Raw genomic sequence first — 18,317 nt, forward strand, 5'->3', positions numbered from 1 at the left:
ACGTCGGGGTCTTTCGTCAGTGGCGCGGCGCAGGAGCTGTGAGGTCAGAGGAAGCGGCCCGGCCAGGGGGAGGGTGTAGGGAGACTGGCACCTGTCAGTGCTAGGGAAGGGCTCGCGCTTCGCCAGGGTTCTGAGCCCGGGACCTCCGCTGACTTTGCACGCATGCAGGGCCCTGGGCACTAAGCAGTAGCGGCGGCTCCAGCCACAGAAACAGCCCTGGGACCCCGTGTAGAAGCTCCATCCCCTTGTCTTTGTGTCCGCCTGCGTCCCCAGGCTCCGTGGCAGGTATTGGGGCTTTCCCTCTTGTATCTGTCCTAATGGGCGGGGCTGTGAAGCCTGGCAGGTGCGGCGATTGGCCACGCCCACCTGCAGGGAGCGGGTGAGCGGACCCCTTGAGCTGCTGGGTGCCCTGCCTGGTCCCCATCCCTAGCGGGGGCCGCCTTCTGCCTACACACGTTTACCCGAGTCCTCTGGGAGGAATCTCTGCTTCAAAGGAAGATTGAAGGGGAGGTTAGAAAATGTGCACGTGGCTGTGTTACAGATGGCAACAATTGCTTTGGTTTGTTACTGGCTTGCAAAGGTTTAGTTAGTTACTGAGATGTGAGTTCCTTGTGGAGTGGAAGAAATTGAACAAGGGGAAGTTACTTTAGAATTCTAACGAGGTGCTTTTACAAGGACCCAACGTCCCTGTTTTTTTGTTTGGGACAGAAACAACTTCTTGAGGGGAAGTATATAAAATAAATGAACTATGATAGTTTCATTCGCCCATTGAAGAAATGTACAAACTGTTTTATCATCTTTTGCCCATTTCCCCCCGTTATTCCCCAACTTGAGTCATTTCAACTCCAGATTCTTTGAGGGCACAGATTGTGCCTTGCTCACTATAATTAGCTTGGCAACCTAAAAACACCTGGCAGGTTGTTTAGGATCTCCAAGACATTGGTGACTGAATGAATTTTCAAACCTAAGTGCTTGCATTGTTGTTATTCTTCAACAAATCTCTCACCTCAGCTGTCCCCCCCCCCCCCCCCACACACACACACACACACACTAGCATTCTTCCATTCACCAAGTGAGAAAATCTCTTTGTGTGTACTTTTTTTATGCAGGAACCTAAGAGGTATTTAAAGCAAAACACAAAACACATGTTTTGTGCTAACTAATGTGTGTTTCTGAAAGTTTTGCATTTTCTTCATTTGGTTATTTGATTTTTAGGTGTCTAAGTGATTGAGGCATCTAATTGTAATCAAATATTATAGAAGGACTGCATAATGAAATACAACAGTTTAGTGTCTCCCTTTCTCCCCTCAGTCCTATTCTTCAGAAATAACCACTTTTAACCTCACCTAATTTTAGATTTGAATGTTGCATATTTAGGTAAACTATTAATTATTTTTTAAATTGACTTCTTAAGATAGTCCACATCATCCACAAACATCTCATCTACAAATTTGTGAATAGTTATTACAATATTTAGTTTTCATACTGATTAGTTCTAAGTAAATGTAAACTCAATTTTTTTTTTCACATAAATTTTCAAAAATATATTGTGGCTCATTATTTGGTAAAATAAGAAAAGTAGCAACTCTAGTTTATTCTTTACCATTTCAGAAACCAAATCTGCTCCTACCTTCTCTGAGTTGGACCTTTACTTTCAGGCTATCAGAAGATTTGTCATGTTAATAGCAAATTGATTCTTTTTCACTTCCTCTACAATGACAAAAAAATGATGCTTTATGTTTTGGACCATGTGCTTCTTAAATGGTTTTTAACCCCTCCACACTTTCACAAAGGACTTTCTGATTTCTTTTGAGGAAGAGATGCTTTCATCACCTCATCCTTCCTTCCATCTTGTACTTTCTAGACCACGTATTCTCATTCTTAGTATGAGAACCTACCATTTCATTTCTGTGCTTGAAGATGTTTTCCTTGGATCCCAATCACTTTCTGTTTAATTTGAATGGATTCTATTCTAGTCCTTTTGTGCAACTTCTTTCCTGGGTTACATTCATTGAACTCTTGAGTAAGTAGCAATAATTTTTAACCCAACATCTTCTATTATTTGGTTTTCTCCTCTAAAGAAATTTATTTATAAAAGGTATGTGGATGGTAATTTTATTTCTTAGTATTTGTGTAGCTGTACATTATCACATTGCTGTTATGGTTGATAGTTTTGCTGGGTATAGAAACCAAATCTTCCAAGACTTCACCATCTTCTAATCTCCAGTGTTGCTCATGAGAAGATAAAAATATCAGTCTGATCTTAATTTGTTGGTGCTGGGATTATTTGTTTGCTCTCAGAAATTATTAAAATTTTTAGTTATGTGTGATGTTTTGAAAAAAGTTTATGATATATATTTTTCTTAAATATATTTGTATTGATTTTAGAGAAGAAGGGTGAGGTAGAGAGAAATAGAAACATCAATGATGAGAGAAAATCATTGATCAGCTGCCTCCTGCACACCCTGTACTGGGGATCGAGCCTGCAGCCCAGGCATGTATCCTGACAGAAAATGGAATCATTACCTTCTGGTTCATAGGCCGATGCTCAACCACCGAACCACACCAGCTGGCCTATTATGATATATTTTGGTGTGAATTTATTCTCCTTGCAATGAACTCATTGAAAGGTGCTAGAATAAATAACTCAGTGTAAATCTTTTTTCTTTTATCCTCCTTGAAATTATAAGACTTTTTCATTTTAAGGTTTATGTTTCCCTTCATCTATAGGGAATTTTCCCCTATTGTATTGTATTTTTATTCTCCTTAGTTTTTCTGTTTTTGTTTTGTTTTTTTAAACCCATTAAAGTAATTCTTTGCTTGATTCACATGTCTGTTATCTTCTTGTATGCTTTTATCTATTTGGTAATCACATCAAGCACTCATTTAATTAATCCTTTCTCGTGTTTTCTCAATTTATTTTTTTGCTTTTTATTATCAGATGAAATTTATATATATTAAATACTGTTAAATTGTGGTTCATAGTCTTTCTACCAAATTTCATTCAGTTTCTTCATTTCCTCCTAATATGTACTAGTGGCCTGGTGTGTGAATTCTTGCACATTGAAAATAAATTAAAAGAAATATTTTAATATTGTCAATCGCCCTTTCTCTATAATAGAAGTGTCAATCAAATTCATGATCAACAATGACAGATTAAAACATACGCATGGGATTAACACCAGCCAGAGCTTTATGTATATCACACATGTGCAAGTTAACTTAGCCTGTTATATATACTGATATATAGAAAAATCTTGCTTAATTAGACCCATTTTCTGATGTAGCTAAACTTTTTCCAACCTGGTGAAGCATCCCAACTTCTCTTTCAGGTAATTTTCAGCAACACAGCAGTAAATATCAACACAAAGCAGATTATTATTGTAGATCACTCAGGGAAAATAAAGGGTAAAATATTTAATTGCAACAGTGTTTGACTATATTCTGCTCAGTGAGAAAACTTGGTTATGTTCAAGGTCCAACATTTCTTTCTTCTTTTCAGTTGGGTCAAGTTTCTAAGCTTTCTAAATCTTTATTTTCTGACTAATGAAAAGAAAATGGGATTCCACTGAGTCTCCTATTTACCTACTCCAGAACTTCTGTGAGGATCAAATGAGATGAGGCCCAGGAAAACACTTCACAAACATTTGGTTGAACTGCAAAATGTTTACACCTGTCTATAAAGCAATTTGGGTTCCTGCGCTGAAGAAACTCCAAAGAGGCTAGTTGCTAGGGAGAGGAAGCTGGGTGTTACTACGTGACGTTATTACCTGAAGTCCATAACAACAGTTTCCGGGCAAGGCTGTGCTGTGGGCCTCATTTTGTGCCATAGGGTCTTGGCAGCATTGGCTGCAGTTTGGTGGGGTGTCACTCTGGGGCGGGGGGGGGGGGGGTTGGAGCCTGTGTCCCACTTGGGGGAAGCCTAGTGTTGCTTTGTGGGCGCCAGGTCCATGGTGCTGTTTCTTTGTAAATGGCCAGTCACATCACAACAGCTCCTGCATTGAGCGTCTGCTCCCAGTGGTCAGTGTGTGTCATAGCAATCAGTCAGAGGGTTGGACACTTAGCATACTAGCCTTTTTTATATATATTACTTGTTACTACCTGACAGATATAAATTTCATGTGGTTGTAATGAACATTTTCCTGAATATTTATGAGTTATTTATCTTCTCACATATATTGGCAATTATTTTTTATTCTTTTGTGAAATATGTTTTTCCATACCTCCTGTTTTCTGTAAGGGATGTAATATCTTCTCAAATCTTCCTAAATATATTAGAGTTGAGTTTTGGGTTTAAAAAAAAAATGTATATATATATTTGATTTCAGAGAGAAAGGAAGAGGGAGAGAGAGAAACATCAATGATGAGAGAGAGGAGAATCATTGATCTGCTGCCTCCTGCATGCACCCCACTGCGGATTGAGCCTGCAACCCAGGCATATGCCCTTGACCATAATTGAATCTAGGACTCTTCAGTCCGCAGGCCAACGCTCTATCCACTGAGCCAAACTGGCTAGGGCTGGATATTTTTATTTACAGAAGTTATTTTGGTTGCCTGTAGAGCAGATTTTTTTTCTTGGCTTATTTTATTTTTTGCCTTTTGCTCTATAGTTTTTCCTTAGCTATCTGGTGATTCCTGGGCAGTTCATTATTTAAAAATTAAGGAAAGCTGTCTAGGTACTTTACACATATGGACAGGCTTATTGATTAACATACTCTGTTTTTTGATCATTGAGTGGACAGCCAGATCTTAACTGGGGTTCTACAAGTTCCAAAATTAAGAGGAGGTCAATTTTGTCTGAATCTGAAGTCTCTGAGGGGCTGGGCAAACTTCTTGACTATGTTATAGGTTGTAACTTCATCTTTCTGTTTCTTGTGATAGTACTCTTCCATATGCAAAATACTTCACAGTAGTTTCTTAAAATCTTTGATCAGCTTGTGACTCTCTTTCTTGTTATGAGATTATATATTTGAAAATATTTTCATTCTTTTGATGAGATTTCTGGGCAGACATATTTATGAGAAGTGGCCTATCACCTTAATTTAGAATTCCAGATTTTTATTGTGAAAGCTGACAAGGGAAGGTTGCTGTGCTTGACCAGTAGTGTATCTTTAATGATACACCTGGGCAGGAGGGAAATTTCATTCAGGACCTTTTTTGTTATGGTTGCCTTAATGTAAGTCAGATTGATTTTGGAGCAAGTTTTTTAATCTCCAGGCTGCTCTATTGCACAACTCTGAGGCGCCATATGTTTTGGAGTCCATGCTAATAAGACCCCTCAGGATCTACACATGGAACATTTATCTCAAACCTGGAGGAAATAACATTTGTCAAGATTCTTACGGGGACTAAAACAAATCACATGTAAAACACCTAGCATTAGTCATTTCAATAACATAGTGCCTTCTGTTATCTAGTTGAATTTTTACTACTATTAAAAGTCCTTGATTATTTAAAGTGTCTGGTTAGTATCTCTATTTCCTATTTCCTTGCCTCATCTAAAAAAAAAAAAAAAATTCTTGTTAGTCTAGGGTAGGGGTGTCGAACTCAATCAGAGAAGGGGCCAAAATTTAAAATCCAGCCTAAATCACGGGCCGAATGGTTTACTGAACAGTCATAAACTGACAATGTCATAAACTGACAGCGGAGTGCAGTGATGACAGCGCGGTGCGGGCCACATTGCAAGGCCTGGCGGGCTGGATTTGGCCCGCGGGCCTTGTGTTTGACACATGTGGTCTAGGGTTATTCAAGCTTTAGGTAAAGAGAAGAGCCTTATTGAAATTAATATGCAATAATGAACTATCTCTAAACTCAATACTGTCAAGCATCAGTGAAGAGGAAATGTCCTATCTTTTTCTTTGAATGCTATTGAAAGTGTTTGACTTGGATTTAGAACTGCAATGTTAATTTCTGATTGGTATTTTTTTCTTCTTTGATATTATCTTGGAAGTTTTAAACTTGACATTTTTTTACTTTGAAGTATTCAGATCAACATTCCCTGCAAGTTACATATTTACTTGAGGCCTGGCCCAAGAAATGCATACACAGGTAGGGACCCTAGGCCTGGCCTTTGGTCAGGGCCGATTTTCCTTGGCTGCTACCAGCTGGCTCCCTTGCCCGCTTCAGCCTCCACCCAGTTTCCAGTTCACTGTTGACTGACAGGCCCCGAGGATGATCAGGGCCTTCGGGCTGAGGTCAGCTCCTGTGTCGAGCGTCTGCCCCCTGGTGGTCAGTGTTGTCATAGCCAACTGGTCGTTCTGCCATCTGGTCAATTTGCATATTATGCTTTTATACATATATAGATTGTTAATCATGTTTAAGGTGAGAAAACACTGATATAATGTTTGTTGATCTGTCAAAAAATTCTTTCCTTTTCCAGATTATCTTGGAAGATCTAGGACTGGGAGATGTTTCCCTTGAAGGATGTTGAAATGGGTGCCTTTACCTTCTTTGCCTCCGCTCTACCACATGATGTTTGTGGAAGCAACGGGCTTCCTCTCACACCAAATTCTATCAAAATTTTAGGGCGCTTTCAGATCCTTAAGACCATCACCCATCCAAGACTGTGCCAATATGTGGATATTTCTAGAGGAAAACATGGTGAGTTGATATTTCTTATCCATTCTGTGTTCTTTGCTCTGTTACCTTGGTTAGGCTATAAATATACAGTACATGTGTCCATGTGTGCCTTTGCCCTTCACTCCAGCCCAAACTCCTGTCAGTCAAAGCTCTAGTCATTTGAGGTTTCCTGACTACATTTGAATGATTTATACATCACAGATCTGAGAACCAGGATTTTTAATTTTATTTTTCAGGGAGTTCACCTATCCTTAAACATATTTATTCACCTCTGTAAGAAGGAAATGAATGTTCTAATGTTAGAAACTTTATACTTTATTGGAATGTATTTTATGATTGAAGGTAATTTGGACTCTCTTTGAATGAAAGTGAGTTGCTTTTTTTTTTTTTTTTTAATTGCAATAGCTTTTTGTTTTTACTTATTTTTTATTTTTTGAAGCATTACAAATGGTTGTACATATGTCTCCTTTTTCCCCCCTTGACCTTCCCCCAGCCTCCTCTTACCGCCCCCCCATATGCCTTTTTCATATAGGATTCCATCTAGAGAACTGACATAGAAATGTTTAACCCTATTGGTTAAAAAGTTAATGTTTTACCAAGAAGATATTTACTTTCTTTTTATACTATAATGGGGTGCTTCCATACCCCATGTCTTAATCAATTCAGGATTCTGTAACAAAACACCATAAACTGAGTAGCTTATAAAGAACAAACATTTATTTAGTACTGGAGTCTAGAAAGTCCAAGAACAAGGCCCTAGCAGATCCCATGTCTAGTGAGGCGCAGTTCTTCACTAATAGCCATCTTGTCACTATAACATCACATGGTAGGAGAGACAAGGGAGTTCTCTCAAGCCTCTTTTACAAAAGCACTAATCCAATTCATGAAGGCTCTGCACTCATGACCTACTCGCCTCCCAAAGGCTCCACCCCCAAACACCATCCATTGGGGTTAGATGTCAACCTATGGTTTTTAGGGGAACACAAATGCTCAATCTGCAGAACACATAAATATGTGGAGATATTTTCTTTTTAATGATTTATTTTAGAGAGGAATAGAAGGGGAGATATAGAAACACACACGGAGAGAGAAACTTCTATTTGTCTTTCCACTTATTTATGCATTCATTGGTTGATTCTTGTATGTGCCATAACCAGGAATCAAACCCATAACCTTGGCTTATCAGGATGATGTTCGTTCAAACCAACTAAGTTACCTGGCCAGGGCCATCGTGGTTGTTGTATTGGTCCATGGATTGAAGAGTCTTGGGTTCAATTCCGGTCAAGGACACATAATTAGATTGCAGTCTTGTTCCCTAGCCCCAGTTGGGGTGCGTGTGGGAGGCAACCAATGGATGTGTCTCACATCAATGTTTTTCAGGCTCTGTCTCTTCCTCTCCCTTCCAGTCTCTTTAAAAATCAATGTGAAAAATAGCCTTGGTTAAACAACAAAATCATAGATATCATTTGAAACTTTTTATATTATTAAAAGATTGATATTGTCAATTCCTAAATGCCTCAAACACCCACCCCCTCCCCCACAACCCCCGTACACACCATCCAATTACAAATTACTAATTCTAAAGAGTTTTCAATTGTTAGGTTGGCCAAGTTCCAAAACCACTCTAGGAAAGTTTGACAATACATTAGTAGTATATACTCATTATCATCTGTAACTAGTGACCATAATCAATCATTTTTATTTTACATCTGCAAATTTGAATATGCCTGTCTTCACCTGTCTTCTAAAACTTTTGCCACTTTGCTCAGTCCTTAGAACTTTTTCATTCTTGTATCCTCAAGTGCCCTTTATTCCTTTTCACTATGTCTGGAAGTCTATTTGGAACTTTAATTCATGTAACAGGGATCTTACCCTCTATCTAGGCTTTATTTTCTAGGGATAATGACTCAATAATTCTAGGTATTTCTTGTGCTTCTTCTTTTCCTTCCTTTACCTAAATGTGCCCCTATAAATGCTGAATCAGGAAAAATCTTATTATATAACTATAGGACCGGTGCACGAAATTCGTGCACAGGTGTGTGTGTGTGTGTGTGTGTGTGTGTGTGTGTGTTTGTGTGTTTGTGTGTTTGTGTGTGTGTGTGTGTCTCAGTCTCAGGCCACCCTGCATCCTGTCCAATCTGGGACCTGTAGAGGGATGTCTGACTGTCCATTCTGGGACTTGTATAGTAAGGTGACCAGACATCCCGCTTTTGGTGGGACAGTCCCAATTTTTAGCAATTTGTCCCACGTCCCGCGGCGTTTTAAAAAAGTCCCAATTTTTGGAAAGTCTGGTCACCTTACTGTAGAGGGATGTCTGATTGCCCGTTTAGGCCCAATCCCAAATGGGCAGTCAGTCATTCATCTCACAGTCCAGGAGTACTGGCTCCCAACTGCTTGCCTGCCTGCCTGCCTGCCTGCCTGATTGCTCCTAACCACTTCCACCTGCCAGCTTGGTCACCCCCTAACGATTCTTTTGCTGGCCCAATTGCCCCTAACTGTTCTCCCCTACAGGCCTGGTCGCCTCCAAATGCCTTCCCCTGCTGGTCTGGTCACCCCTAACTGCTCTCCCTTGCCTGCCTGGTCACCCCTTACTTCCCTCCCCTGCTGCCTTGGTCACCCCCAACTGCCCTCCTCTGTAGGCCTGGTCACACCCAACTGCCCTCCCTTGCAGGCCTGGTTCCTCCCAATTGTCCTACCTGTTGTCCTGATTGCCCATAATTGCCCTCTTCTGCCAGCCATCTTGTGTTCACATGGGGCTGGCCATCTTGGACCACATGGGGGCAGCCATCTTGTGTGTTGTAGTGTTAGTCAATTTGCATATTACTCTTTTATTAGTATTTCTCTGGGGATCACTATTGATGATTTTGCACAGGAACCTTCTTTTTAGTTATCAGTATCAGGTAGGAATGGATCCCCTTAGACAGTAATCTCTGTTAGGGCTGAAACCAACTCATAAATCTGGGTAGTCCCTTTAGGCCAATGCACCATCTTACTAGTTACTCTGCTCCCCCTGCTTGCTCTTCTCCTCAATATCAGCACCCCTCTCTTCTAGGGTAACATAAGTCAGGGATATGTATAAAATTTATATAGTTTAAGTTTTGCTGTTTAGAATGAAAATATCAGTGATTATAAAAAAATCAGAAAATTTGATTATCTTGTTTATGTTGGCAGTGCTCATTGTCTTAAAAATTGTATGTATAAGGACTAAATAACTTACCCATTGAGTATGTATTTGAGTATTGAGTATGTATTTACGTAAGGGTCTGTTTGTTCCTAAGCATCCCAGACATTTCAGTTGCATTTAATTTGAAAAATTTGAAAGTTTCTACTCAACCGTCTTCTTTTTTTGTTAATCTTCACCCAAGCATTTTTCTCCCATTGATTTTTATAAAAGGAATGGAAGGAAGGGGGAGAGAAAGAGAGAAACATAGATATGAGAGAGATACATTGATTGGTTGCCACCCTATAGGCCCCCCACAGATCAGGGCAAGAATCAAGCCTGCAATTGAGATACATACGGGCCCTTGACAGGAATCAAACCCAGGGCAGAACCCTTCAGTCCTCAGGCCAACGCTCTAATCACTTGCCAAACTATCCAGGGCTACACAGTTTTCTTACCAAACAAATAAAATTTTCAGTAATTTAACAACACATGATTTTGATTTGGACGCCACTTGATTGCCTTATCAAAGAATTTTGTTTTTGGTTTCTTTTTCCCCTTTATTCTGTTCTTGCTATGCAGATACCTTACATCTTGTCATTGTTATTCCCTCATTCCCTACCTTCCCCTCTATATTTAGAGTCACATGTGACATATGGTCTGTTTTAGTAACATTATGTTTTCACATGTTGGATTAGCTCAGAAATCAGGCTTTCACTGTTTTCTATACAGTAGATCATTCAAAACAGACTCAAGATGATGTTAGTTTCTTGCTAAATCAACAGGATTAAGTATTTCATCTCAAGAATAGTGAACATTTTATTAAAATTTGAGATCTTTGTTTATAAAAGTAAAGTTGAGGAAAATATCTTTAAAATATAAAAGGCAAATAAAGCATGAAATACATTAACAAATTTAATGTTTTTCTTTTGAGGTTCAAATCTCTTCAGTGTTTAGAAGCTGAGTGAAGATTATAAATTGTAATGCATACCAGTTTATTTGGAATTTGTTGTCCAGAAATATTTTGGTCATTGATAGTGAAATCATTTTAACTAATAGATTTGAAATTCAGGTAGAGAATAATAAAATTGTTAAGGTCCAATAACATAATTTATTCTGTATTTCTAGCTGCATACAATTTCAACCGAAATGTCTATATCAGTTCATAGTTCCTTCAGAGAAACAGAACCAACAGGATATATATGAATACATTAATTGGTAGGAATTGGCATAAATGATTTTAGAGGCGGGGTGGGTAAGTCTGAACACTTGGGTGAGACCTGAGCTGCAGCCCATGGGTGAAATTTCTTCCTTAGAGTAGCTTCTTCTCTCTTCTTGGGGCCTTTACTACTGAGTGAATCAGGCTCACCTAGATTATCTAGGATAATCTTTCTTACTTAAAGTAAACTTATTATACATTTTGATCACATATAAAATACCTTCATGGTAACACCTAAATTTGAATAACTAGAGGCTGCAGCCTAGCTATCTTGACTCAGAAAACTGACCATCCCAGTGACCTAGTAACAGTACTGTTTCTTAAGTACTGACTTATTTTTGTCAGTTGCACCATATAAATATTTATTTAAATATTATATTTAAAATGTAATGAGCTAGTCTCAATTTTTACTGTGAATAACAAAAGAATGATGGAGTAACTATATTCTAATAACCTTTCAGATTACCTGAGCATATTTACAAATTTCCTTTTTGTTAAAAAATTATTTTTCTTTTAGTCCTCTACTTATTCAACTCTTTTATTATTTTTCTTTTGCTTAATGTGCTCTCTTCAATTTCTTATCATTGATTTCAAACATAAAATTCAGTCTGTATGTACAACATAGTGATCTTGGCATTCATCAGATATTTGTTAGAAGAAAGATTATTTCACAGTTCTTATATGTTCTCTTTAAAGTTCATCTTAGTGTTACATTTGTTTTTGTATAAATACTGCCACTATATTGCTGACTTATATTTGGCACATGATTTCTAAATATTTTTGTCAGATTTTATTATGTGAAACTATATTATTTTATAACAAACAGAAGTTATTTTCAAACAGCGATCCAGAGTTTCAGGATGAAAACTCTAATGATTTCTTGAAAAACCTGGCTTGTATTGGAAATAGTGTTTTGGTATACACTTCATTACCTCTGGGAGAAACTTTGATATTCTACCGCGTATCATGGATCTCCTGCATTAAAATAATGCTTCAAAACTCAATAGGGCCGAAACCAGTTTGGCTCAGTGGATAGAGTTTCGGCCTGTGGTCTGAAAGGTCCCAGGTTTGATTCCAGTCAAGGGCATGTACCTTGGTTGCGGGCATGTCCCCAGTGGGGGGTGTGCAAGAGACAGCTGATCGATGATTCTCTCTCATTGATGTTTCTAGCTCTCTATTCCTCTCTCTTCCTCTCTGTAAAAAAATCAATAAAATATATTAAAAAAAAAACCTCAATAGGATCCTAAAGTTTTGGCAAACTCTGTTTTATGATAATTTGAAGAAATTTCCAGAAGAAGCTTGATGGTAAACGTTTTGGAAATCTCTCATGGATATCAATATGTATGGATATCCAAATTAAAATTATTAGTTAATGGAGTGTGTACACTTTAATAAATTATGATGTTTTTGTTTTATGTTAAAATCAGTGCTACTGAGGTGTTATAATGCCTAGTGTACAACATAAACATATACTTTTCCTCACAGGACAGATTTCTGTTTAGATAATGATTGTCATCATAAGAGACTCTTATTCATTTCTAATGGCCATATCATGCCTTTGATCATTTATTTAACAAGTAAACTCCTTTAAAAGTATTTTTCTGTTAGATGCTTATATTTTTGAAGTACCATTCTAGAAACTGGTGATGTATTTGAACAAGACCGACATTGTTCCTGCCCTCATTATGTAGTGGATAACAAATACATTAAATAAAAATAAATGTATTTTTTTTATAGTTGAGATAAGTGCTACAAAAGAATAGTATAATGTAGAATCTTATCTAATAAAGAGGGAATATGCAAATTGACTGTCACACCATCACAAATATGGCAAAGCCCATAGCCACAAGATGGCAGTACCCAGTCCCCTTAGCCCCGCTGGAGTTCCCCAGTCTTTTTCAGTCCTGCTGGATTGGGTCACAGGTGTGAGGTGTGGCCAGATCCACCCTCAGCTGCCCAGGGCTGGTCCAAGGCGCAGGCAAGCCTTGGATGGTGGCTGCCCAACCACCCAGGGCTGTTCAAGACTCAGGTAACTAGGGCTGGCCAAGGTTTGCACTGCCAGCAGTGGCAGCAGCAGAGGTGTGATGGGGGTGTCACCTTCCCCTGATCACCTGGTTGCTTCCCGCCCCTGAGGGCTCCCAGACTATGAGAGGGGGCAGGCCAGGCTGAGGGACGCCTCCTCTAGTGCATGAATTTTCATGCACTGGGCCTCTATTAGATTATATTACAGATGGAGCAAATTTATTTTGGGGGAATAAAACAATATTTCTTGAAGAAGTCACATTTAATTGAGGAATGGATAATAACACTAGTTAACACTTAGTGATTACTATATGCCAGGCACTATTCTAGGATCTTATTATATATTAACTCATTTTAACCTCAGCATAACTCTGTGAGGTTGGTGCTGTAGCTTCCTCATTTTTCAGAAAAGGAAACTGCAGCATAGAGAGGTTAGCAAACTTCCTCAAGGTCACAGAACTAATGAGTATTAATCCTAAAATTGAACCCGGACAGAATAATCTGTGCTCTCAACCACTATGTTTAATGATAGAATTTGACTGGGAGAAGGGAATGGGGAAGATAATTTTAAGCAATGGGAATCCATGTGCTAATACCTTAAGACATGAAGAAGGGAGGAAGGCCAGTGTACATGCAAGTTGGTGAGCAAGAGATAAAACAACAAAAAATAAAGCTAGAGAGGAAGTTATACATTTAGATTTATTAATATTTCATCACTTAGACTTTAATATGAAAATATGTTGGAAGGGACTAAGAGTGTGAGAAGCTCAATTAAGAGACAGTTGTGTTAATCTAATAAGAGCTGATGCTGGCTTGGACCCAGCAGATGGAACAAACTGTACAGATTCTGCAAACAGTTGGGAGATAGAAATACCAGAACATATTGTTTGGATTTGAGAAAGAGAGATTGCTCCAAAATTTCTAACTATAGAAGCTGCCAATGTAGTGGCACTATTTGCTGAAATAGTGCTAAAGGAAACAGGCTTATGGAGCAAACTATATGCTCATTTTCAGTTCTGTTGAGTTTGAGATGACTTTTATATTAAAGTGAGAAATTGTCTGTATAAGCCTGGAGTTCAAAAGAGAGTTCTGGACTTGAGATAAAAACTGAGAGGTGTTCAGTCTTGGTAATAATAAGGAGAAAACACAATATGAAGACCCAGAATTAGGTGGGGGAACTAGAAACATTTAAAATTGGGGTGAGAGAGATGCCAGTTTACAGATTAAACTTCAGAGAGATAGCCAGACAGCTGTAAGGAAAACTTACGAAGTGTGGTTGGATGGAAAACAAAGGAATACAGCTTTCGATTTTGTTTTTCTGATAGCATTATTTCCTTTTTCTTTCATTGTTGTGCTAACTTACTTGGAGTTGAACTTTGTATGTTCTTTTATTAATTGAATTGAAGATTTTCTTTACAATTCTCTTTTTTCTTCTTTAGTGGTCTTTCAAATTTAATTCTAAGTTCCTGTTTTGTCACATGGAGTCTTTCATTTGAAAGTGATAGCAGTTATTTAGAGCATTTTTAATCTTAGTATTTCAATCCATTCTGTATTTTGCTACCATCTCTGAGAGTTTCAACTTCCAAAATGTGACCATTCCATATCCTGCCCTCACACTTTACTTGACTGCCCGTGTATAACCTTTTCCCATTTCTATTTCCCCATGTGGACCAGACCTTGAACTAATTGTTACCCAGTTAGTTCCTTTTACTGGTTTTCCTACTCTGAAATTCTCCTTTCCTATCTTCTATCTCAATTTTCACTATTCCTAGTAGTCTCATTGTACCTTCACTTATTTTTTTTAAATCCTCACCTGAGGATACTTTTCCATTGATTTTTAGCAAGAGTGGAAGAGAGAGGGAAAGACAGAGAAACACATCTATTGATTTCCTCCTGCAAGTGCCTTTACCTGGACCCAGGTCAGGGAGGAGCCTGCATCCAAAGTACTTGCTCTTGACCTGAATCAAAACCAGGAAACTTAGGTTCACAGGCCGACACTCTATAGGCTGCTAGGGTACACCTTCACTTTTTTATCTTTGCTATCTATATTTTGTGATAATCTTCTTTATTATCTAATCTTGAATCCATTTTGTATGGATGTTCACAGTATTGCAATTTCTTTTATACCCTTAATCTCTTCTGAAATAACCTTATTAAAACCCCATCCACTTGTAAACCCAGTTGTATTTTTCTCTTGTTCTTATATTAATCATTTACAAATATATATACATTTGCTACTATGTCAGAAAATGTGTTAGTCACTAAGGTTACTGATGAAGGAAAAAGTATCACGCTCAGAACTGTGCTATCTCATTTATAGATCTGTTAGAAAATAAAATTACATCATAATATTGATTGTGCCTGACAAAATTTTTATTACATAATCTTAGAAGGCCGCAGGATATTACAAACAATCCCATATCAATTTTCTGTTCTTTCTCCATAGTCATGATTCAGAATATTTCTACTTTTGTCAAGTTTCTGAACTCAATTTTCCAGACCTTTTGTTGGACTCAGGCCATGGAAATAATCTGTTCCTAGCTCCCAATTTTCTCTTCCCTTCAAAAATTTTTTATATCTTCGTCCAACCTTTTTCTTTTCCTAGTCTATGTCAGGGGAAGGATCACTTTTTTCCAAAGGTAAGCCTTTCTGTCTATTTTTCCTGATGCATTTTCCATGGGAGAAAAACACAATATGAAAAAATATTACTTAATGTATTGTTTTATTATACATTGATCCTGTTATTCTATATATTTGGTTATATATATTATGTAATTAATATAGAGTTTGAAAATCTCTTAAAATATCATTTGTATTGTATATTAATATCACTAGTGAGATGTATTATTTTGTTATTAAATTGTTGTATTCATAACATATAAAATGGATTTGTTTTGTTTTATTCAGAGAGACTGGTGGTAGTGGCTGAACACTGTGAACAGAGCCTAGAAGACTTACTCCAAGAAAGGAAACCTGTGAGGTACTATGTAATATCAGGAACATTAAATGAAAAGCAGAAGTTGGCAAACAAAAGGCCATTTTAACTAGTAATGGCAGTGTTTTAGTTCCTTCTGTTACTTGTTTAATGATAAAACCCAGGTGCAGATTTTCATTTTGGGAAATTTAATTCATAGACCTCATAGAAATTTATTGTTGACATTATCCAATGTTCAACTTTTGTGAAGCAGGCATTCTCTGAAGCACTTGGCAAAAAAATTCCTATGGAGAATATATGTGACAATTTGAAATCTTTTTAGCACGAAGCAGTTCTGCAGCTGAGATTAAGAGTATTTTCCTGAAAGGGGTACTTGGTAACTTATACAGGATACTAGTATTCCTAGGGACACAATGAATTGTATTATTTAAAGACCCTGTTGAAGAGTATAGAAAAATAATATCATGGTTTGGGTGAAATTTAATGCAACAGTTTAAGTTCAATTATTTCAAGACTCGGTATATTTATTTTCAGTTTCAGGCATTCTTGGCAAGAAGAGCATATGGTCTAAGTTATATTATAAATATTCTATTAAATGAGCTTCGCGGATTTTTCTGAAAATATCTTAAAATTATCAAAAATATTTATTTAGTGCATAAAGAAAGCTATACCAAACCAATGAAAAGTGTTTTCCAGGAGTCTTTATAGGATTATACTTATTTTAGTTTAAAATATTATTTTTGCTGAATAGTTTTTAATTGCTGCTCTATTCTAGATGAAAATAGATCTTTTTCAAGGGAGAAAAATATGTATTTTACTAAATGGTAGTAATTTACTAGAAGTAAAACAAATAAATTGAATAAAAGTACTTTTGGTGCTCTTTTAAATGATTTGGTTTTAAGCAGTCTCCGGCATGAAACATGCAGATATCAAGTATATTCTTACCTTATTTGCTTCTTTAGAAAGTCTAATCTGACCATAGGAATTAAAAGTCGTTTTTTAATATATTTAGAAATAACTTACTCTTACTTAGTATATGTATTTTATAATTATAATTCTAGCATGACCCAAATTTCTTAAGAATATGTTACTCTGTGATCACCAGTTTAAATTTATACTTTATAGGCAACAAATGCTGTGAAAGATATTTGACATTAAAATTGAAAACCAATTATAGTCACATCTTTATTGAAAAAAAAAACCACACAACACTTTATTTTAATTCAGGCTGGGTTAAATTAGAATAAAAATGTATAATCCGTTATATATGATGAGGAAATCTCTAGCTAGCTAGTCAGCCTTGGACAATTGTTTTAATCGTTTTATCTGTAAAACAAGGAGTTTCACTTGCTATAGAAATCATTCTAAAGGATGTTATTCTCAACTTTATATTTTATTTAATATGCATTACATTTGGTAATATAATATTGACCAATTGCCTTTACAAGTACATATTTTTATGTTTTCTTGTACCAGTACTAGAGGCCTGGTGCATGTTTCATGCACCAGAGGGGTTCCTCGGCCTGGCCTATAGGATTGGGCTCATACTGGCTCTCTGACATCCCCCAAGGGGTCCCGGATTGAGGAACGTGGGAGGTTGGCCAGCAAGAGAGGGACTTCAGGAGAGCTCCAGGATGTGTCTGGCCCATCTCGTTCAGTCCCAATCTGCCAGACCCCAGCAGCAAGCTAACCTACTAGTTGGAGCATCTGTTCCCTGGTGGTCAGTGCACGTCATAGCAACCAGTCGACTGGTCGACTCTTGCCCCCTGGTGGTCAGTTCATGTCATAGCGACTGGTCAACCAGTCAACTGCCTGCCTCTTGGTGGTCAGTGCTCATCATAGCAAGTGATTGAGTGACCTTATCATATCATTAGCATATTATGCTTTGATTGATTGAACGGCTTACCAGATGACCAGACACTTAACATATTAGGCTTTTATTATATAGGATACATATTAACCTATTATTGTCCTTTAAATGGTAGATTTCTTGACAGAAGAATCTGTGATCAAATCTAAGTGTAAAATTATAGTGCTGTAATTGAAAAGGCTAAATTGTTATATAAACATCTATTTTATGGTCCAGCAATCCTACTCCTAGGTGGAGGATCTGCTCAAATTCTGGGCCCTAGCTACCTCATTTGCCTCAGTCTATTCTCTGCCTTGCCTTGGTACTTAACCAAGAGAAAGGAAAAATACATGACTACCAAAATATTTGCACAAGAATAGTCCCAGAAACATTATCCATAGTAGCCCGAAACTGGGAAGAACTCAAATGTCCATTAGTGGGAGAGTGGGGTAAGCAAAGAAGGGTATATAAATCAACAGTACTGATATATGCAACAACATGATGAACCTTAAAATTATTATGCTGAGCAAAAGAAGCCAGACACAATAGATTA

At 37.5% G+C, this 18,317-nt stretch overlaps 1 protein-coding gene and 1 long non-coding RNA gene across 4 annotated transcripts in view; both read left to right on the top strand.

The window, feature by feature from the left end:
- LOC311617055 overlaps positions 1 to 18,317 on the top strand; it is a 316,342-nt gene that overhangs the window by 136,771 nt on the left and 161,254 nt on the right. The gene's annotated exons all lie outside the window — the stretch shown is intronic.
- Positions 165 to 18,317, top strand: part of TBCK (TBC1 domain containing kinase) — a 146,794-nt gene continuing 128,641 nt past the window's right edge. For 2 of the 3 annotated variants that reach the window (XM_084872272.1, XM_084872274.1), the window contains exons 1-3: positions 170 to 285; positions 6,380 to 6,600; positions 15,888 to 15,960. In XM_084872272.1, coding sequence (XP_084728398.1) covers positions 6,408 to 6,600; positions 15,888 to 15,960 — 266 coding nt within the window. In that variant the 5' untranslated portion in view covers positions 170 to 285; positions 6,380 to 6,407. Of the gene's footprint in view, positions 286 to 6,379; positions 6,601 to 15,887; positions 15,961 to 18,317 lie in introns of all 3 variants that reach the window. The other variant, XM_084872273.1, reaches the window with a different exon arrangement.

Source organism: Pipistrellus hanaki (genome assembly GCF_964339955.1).
Source record: "Pipistrellus hanaki genome assembly, chromosome: 1".
NCBI classification, from domain to species: domain Eukaryota; kingdom Metazoa; phylum Chordata; class Mammalia; order Chiroptera; family Vespertilionidae; genus Pipistrellus; species Pipistrellus hanaki.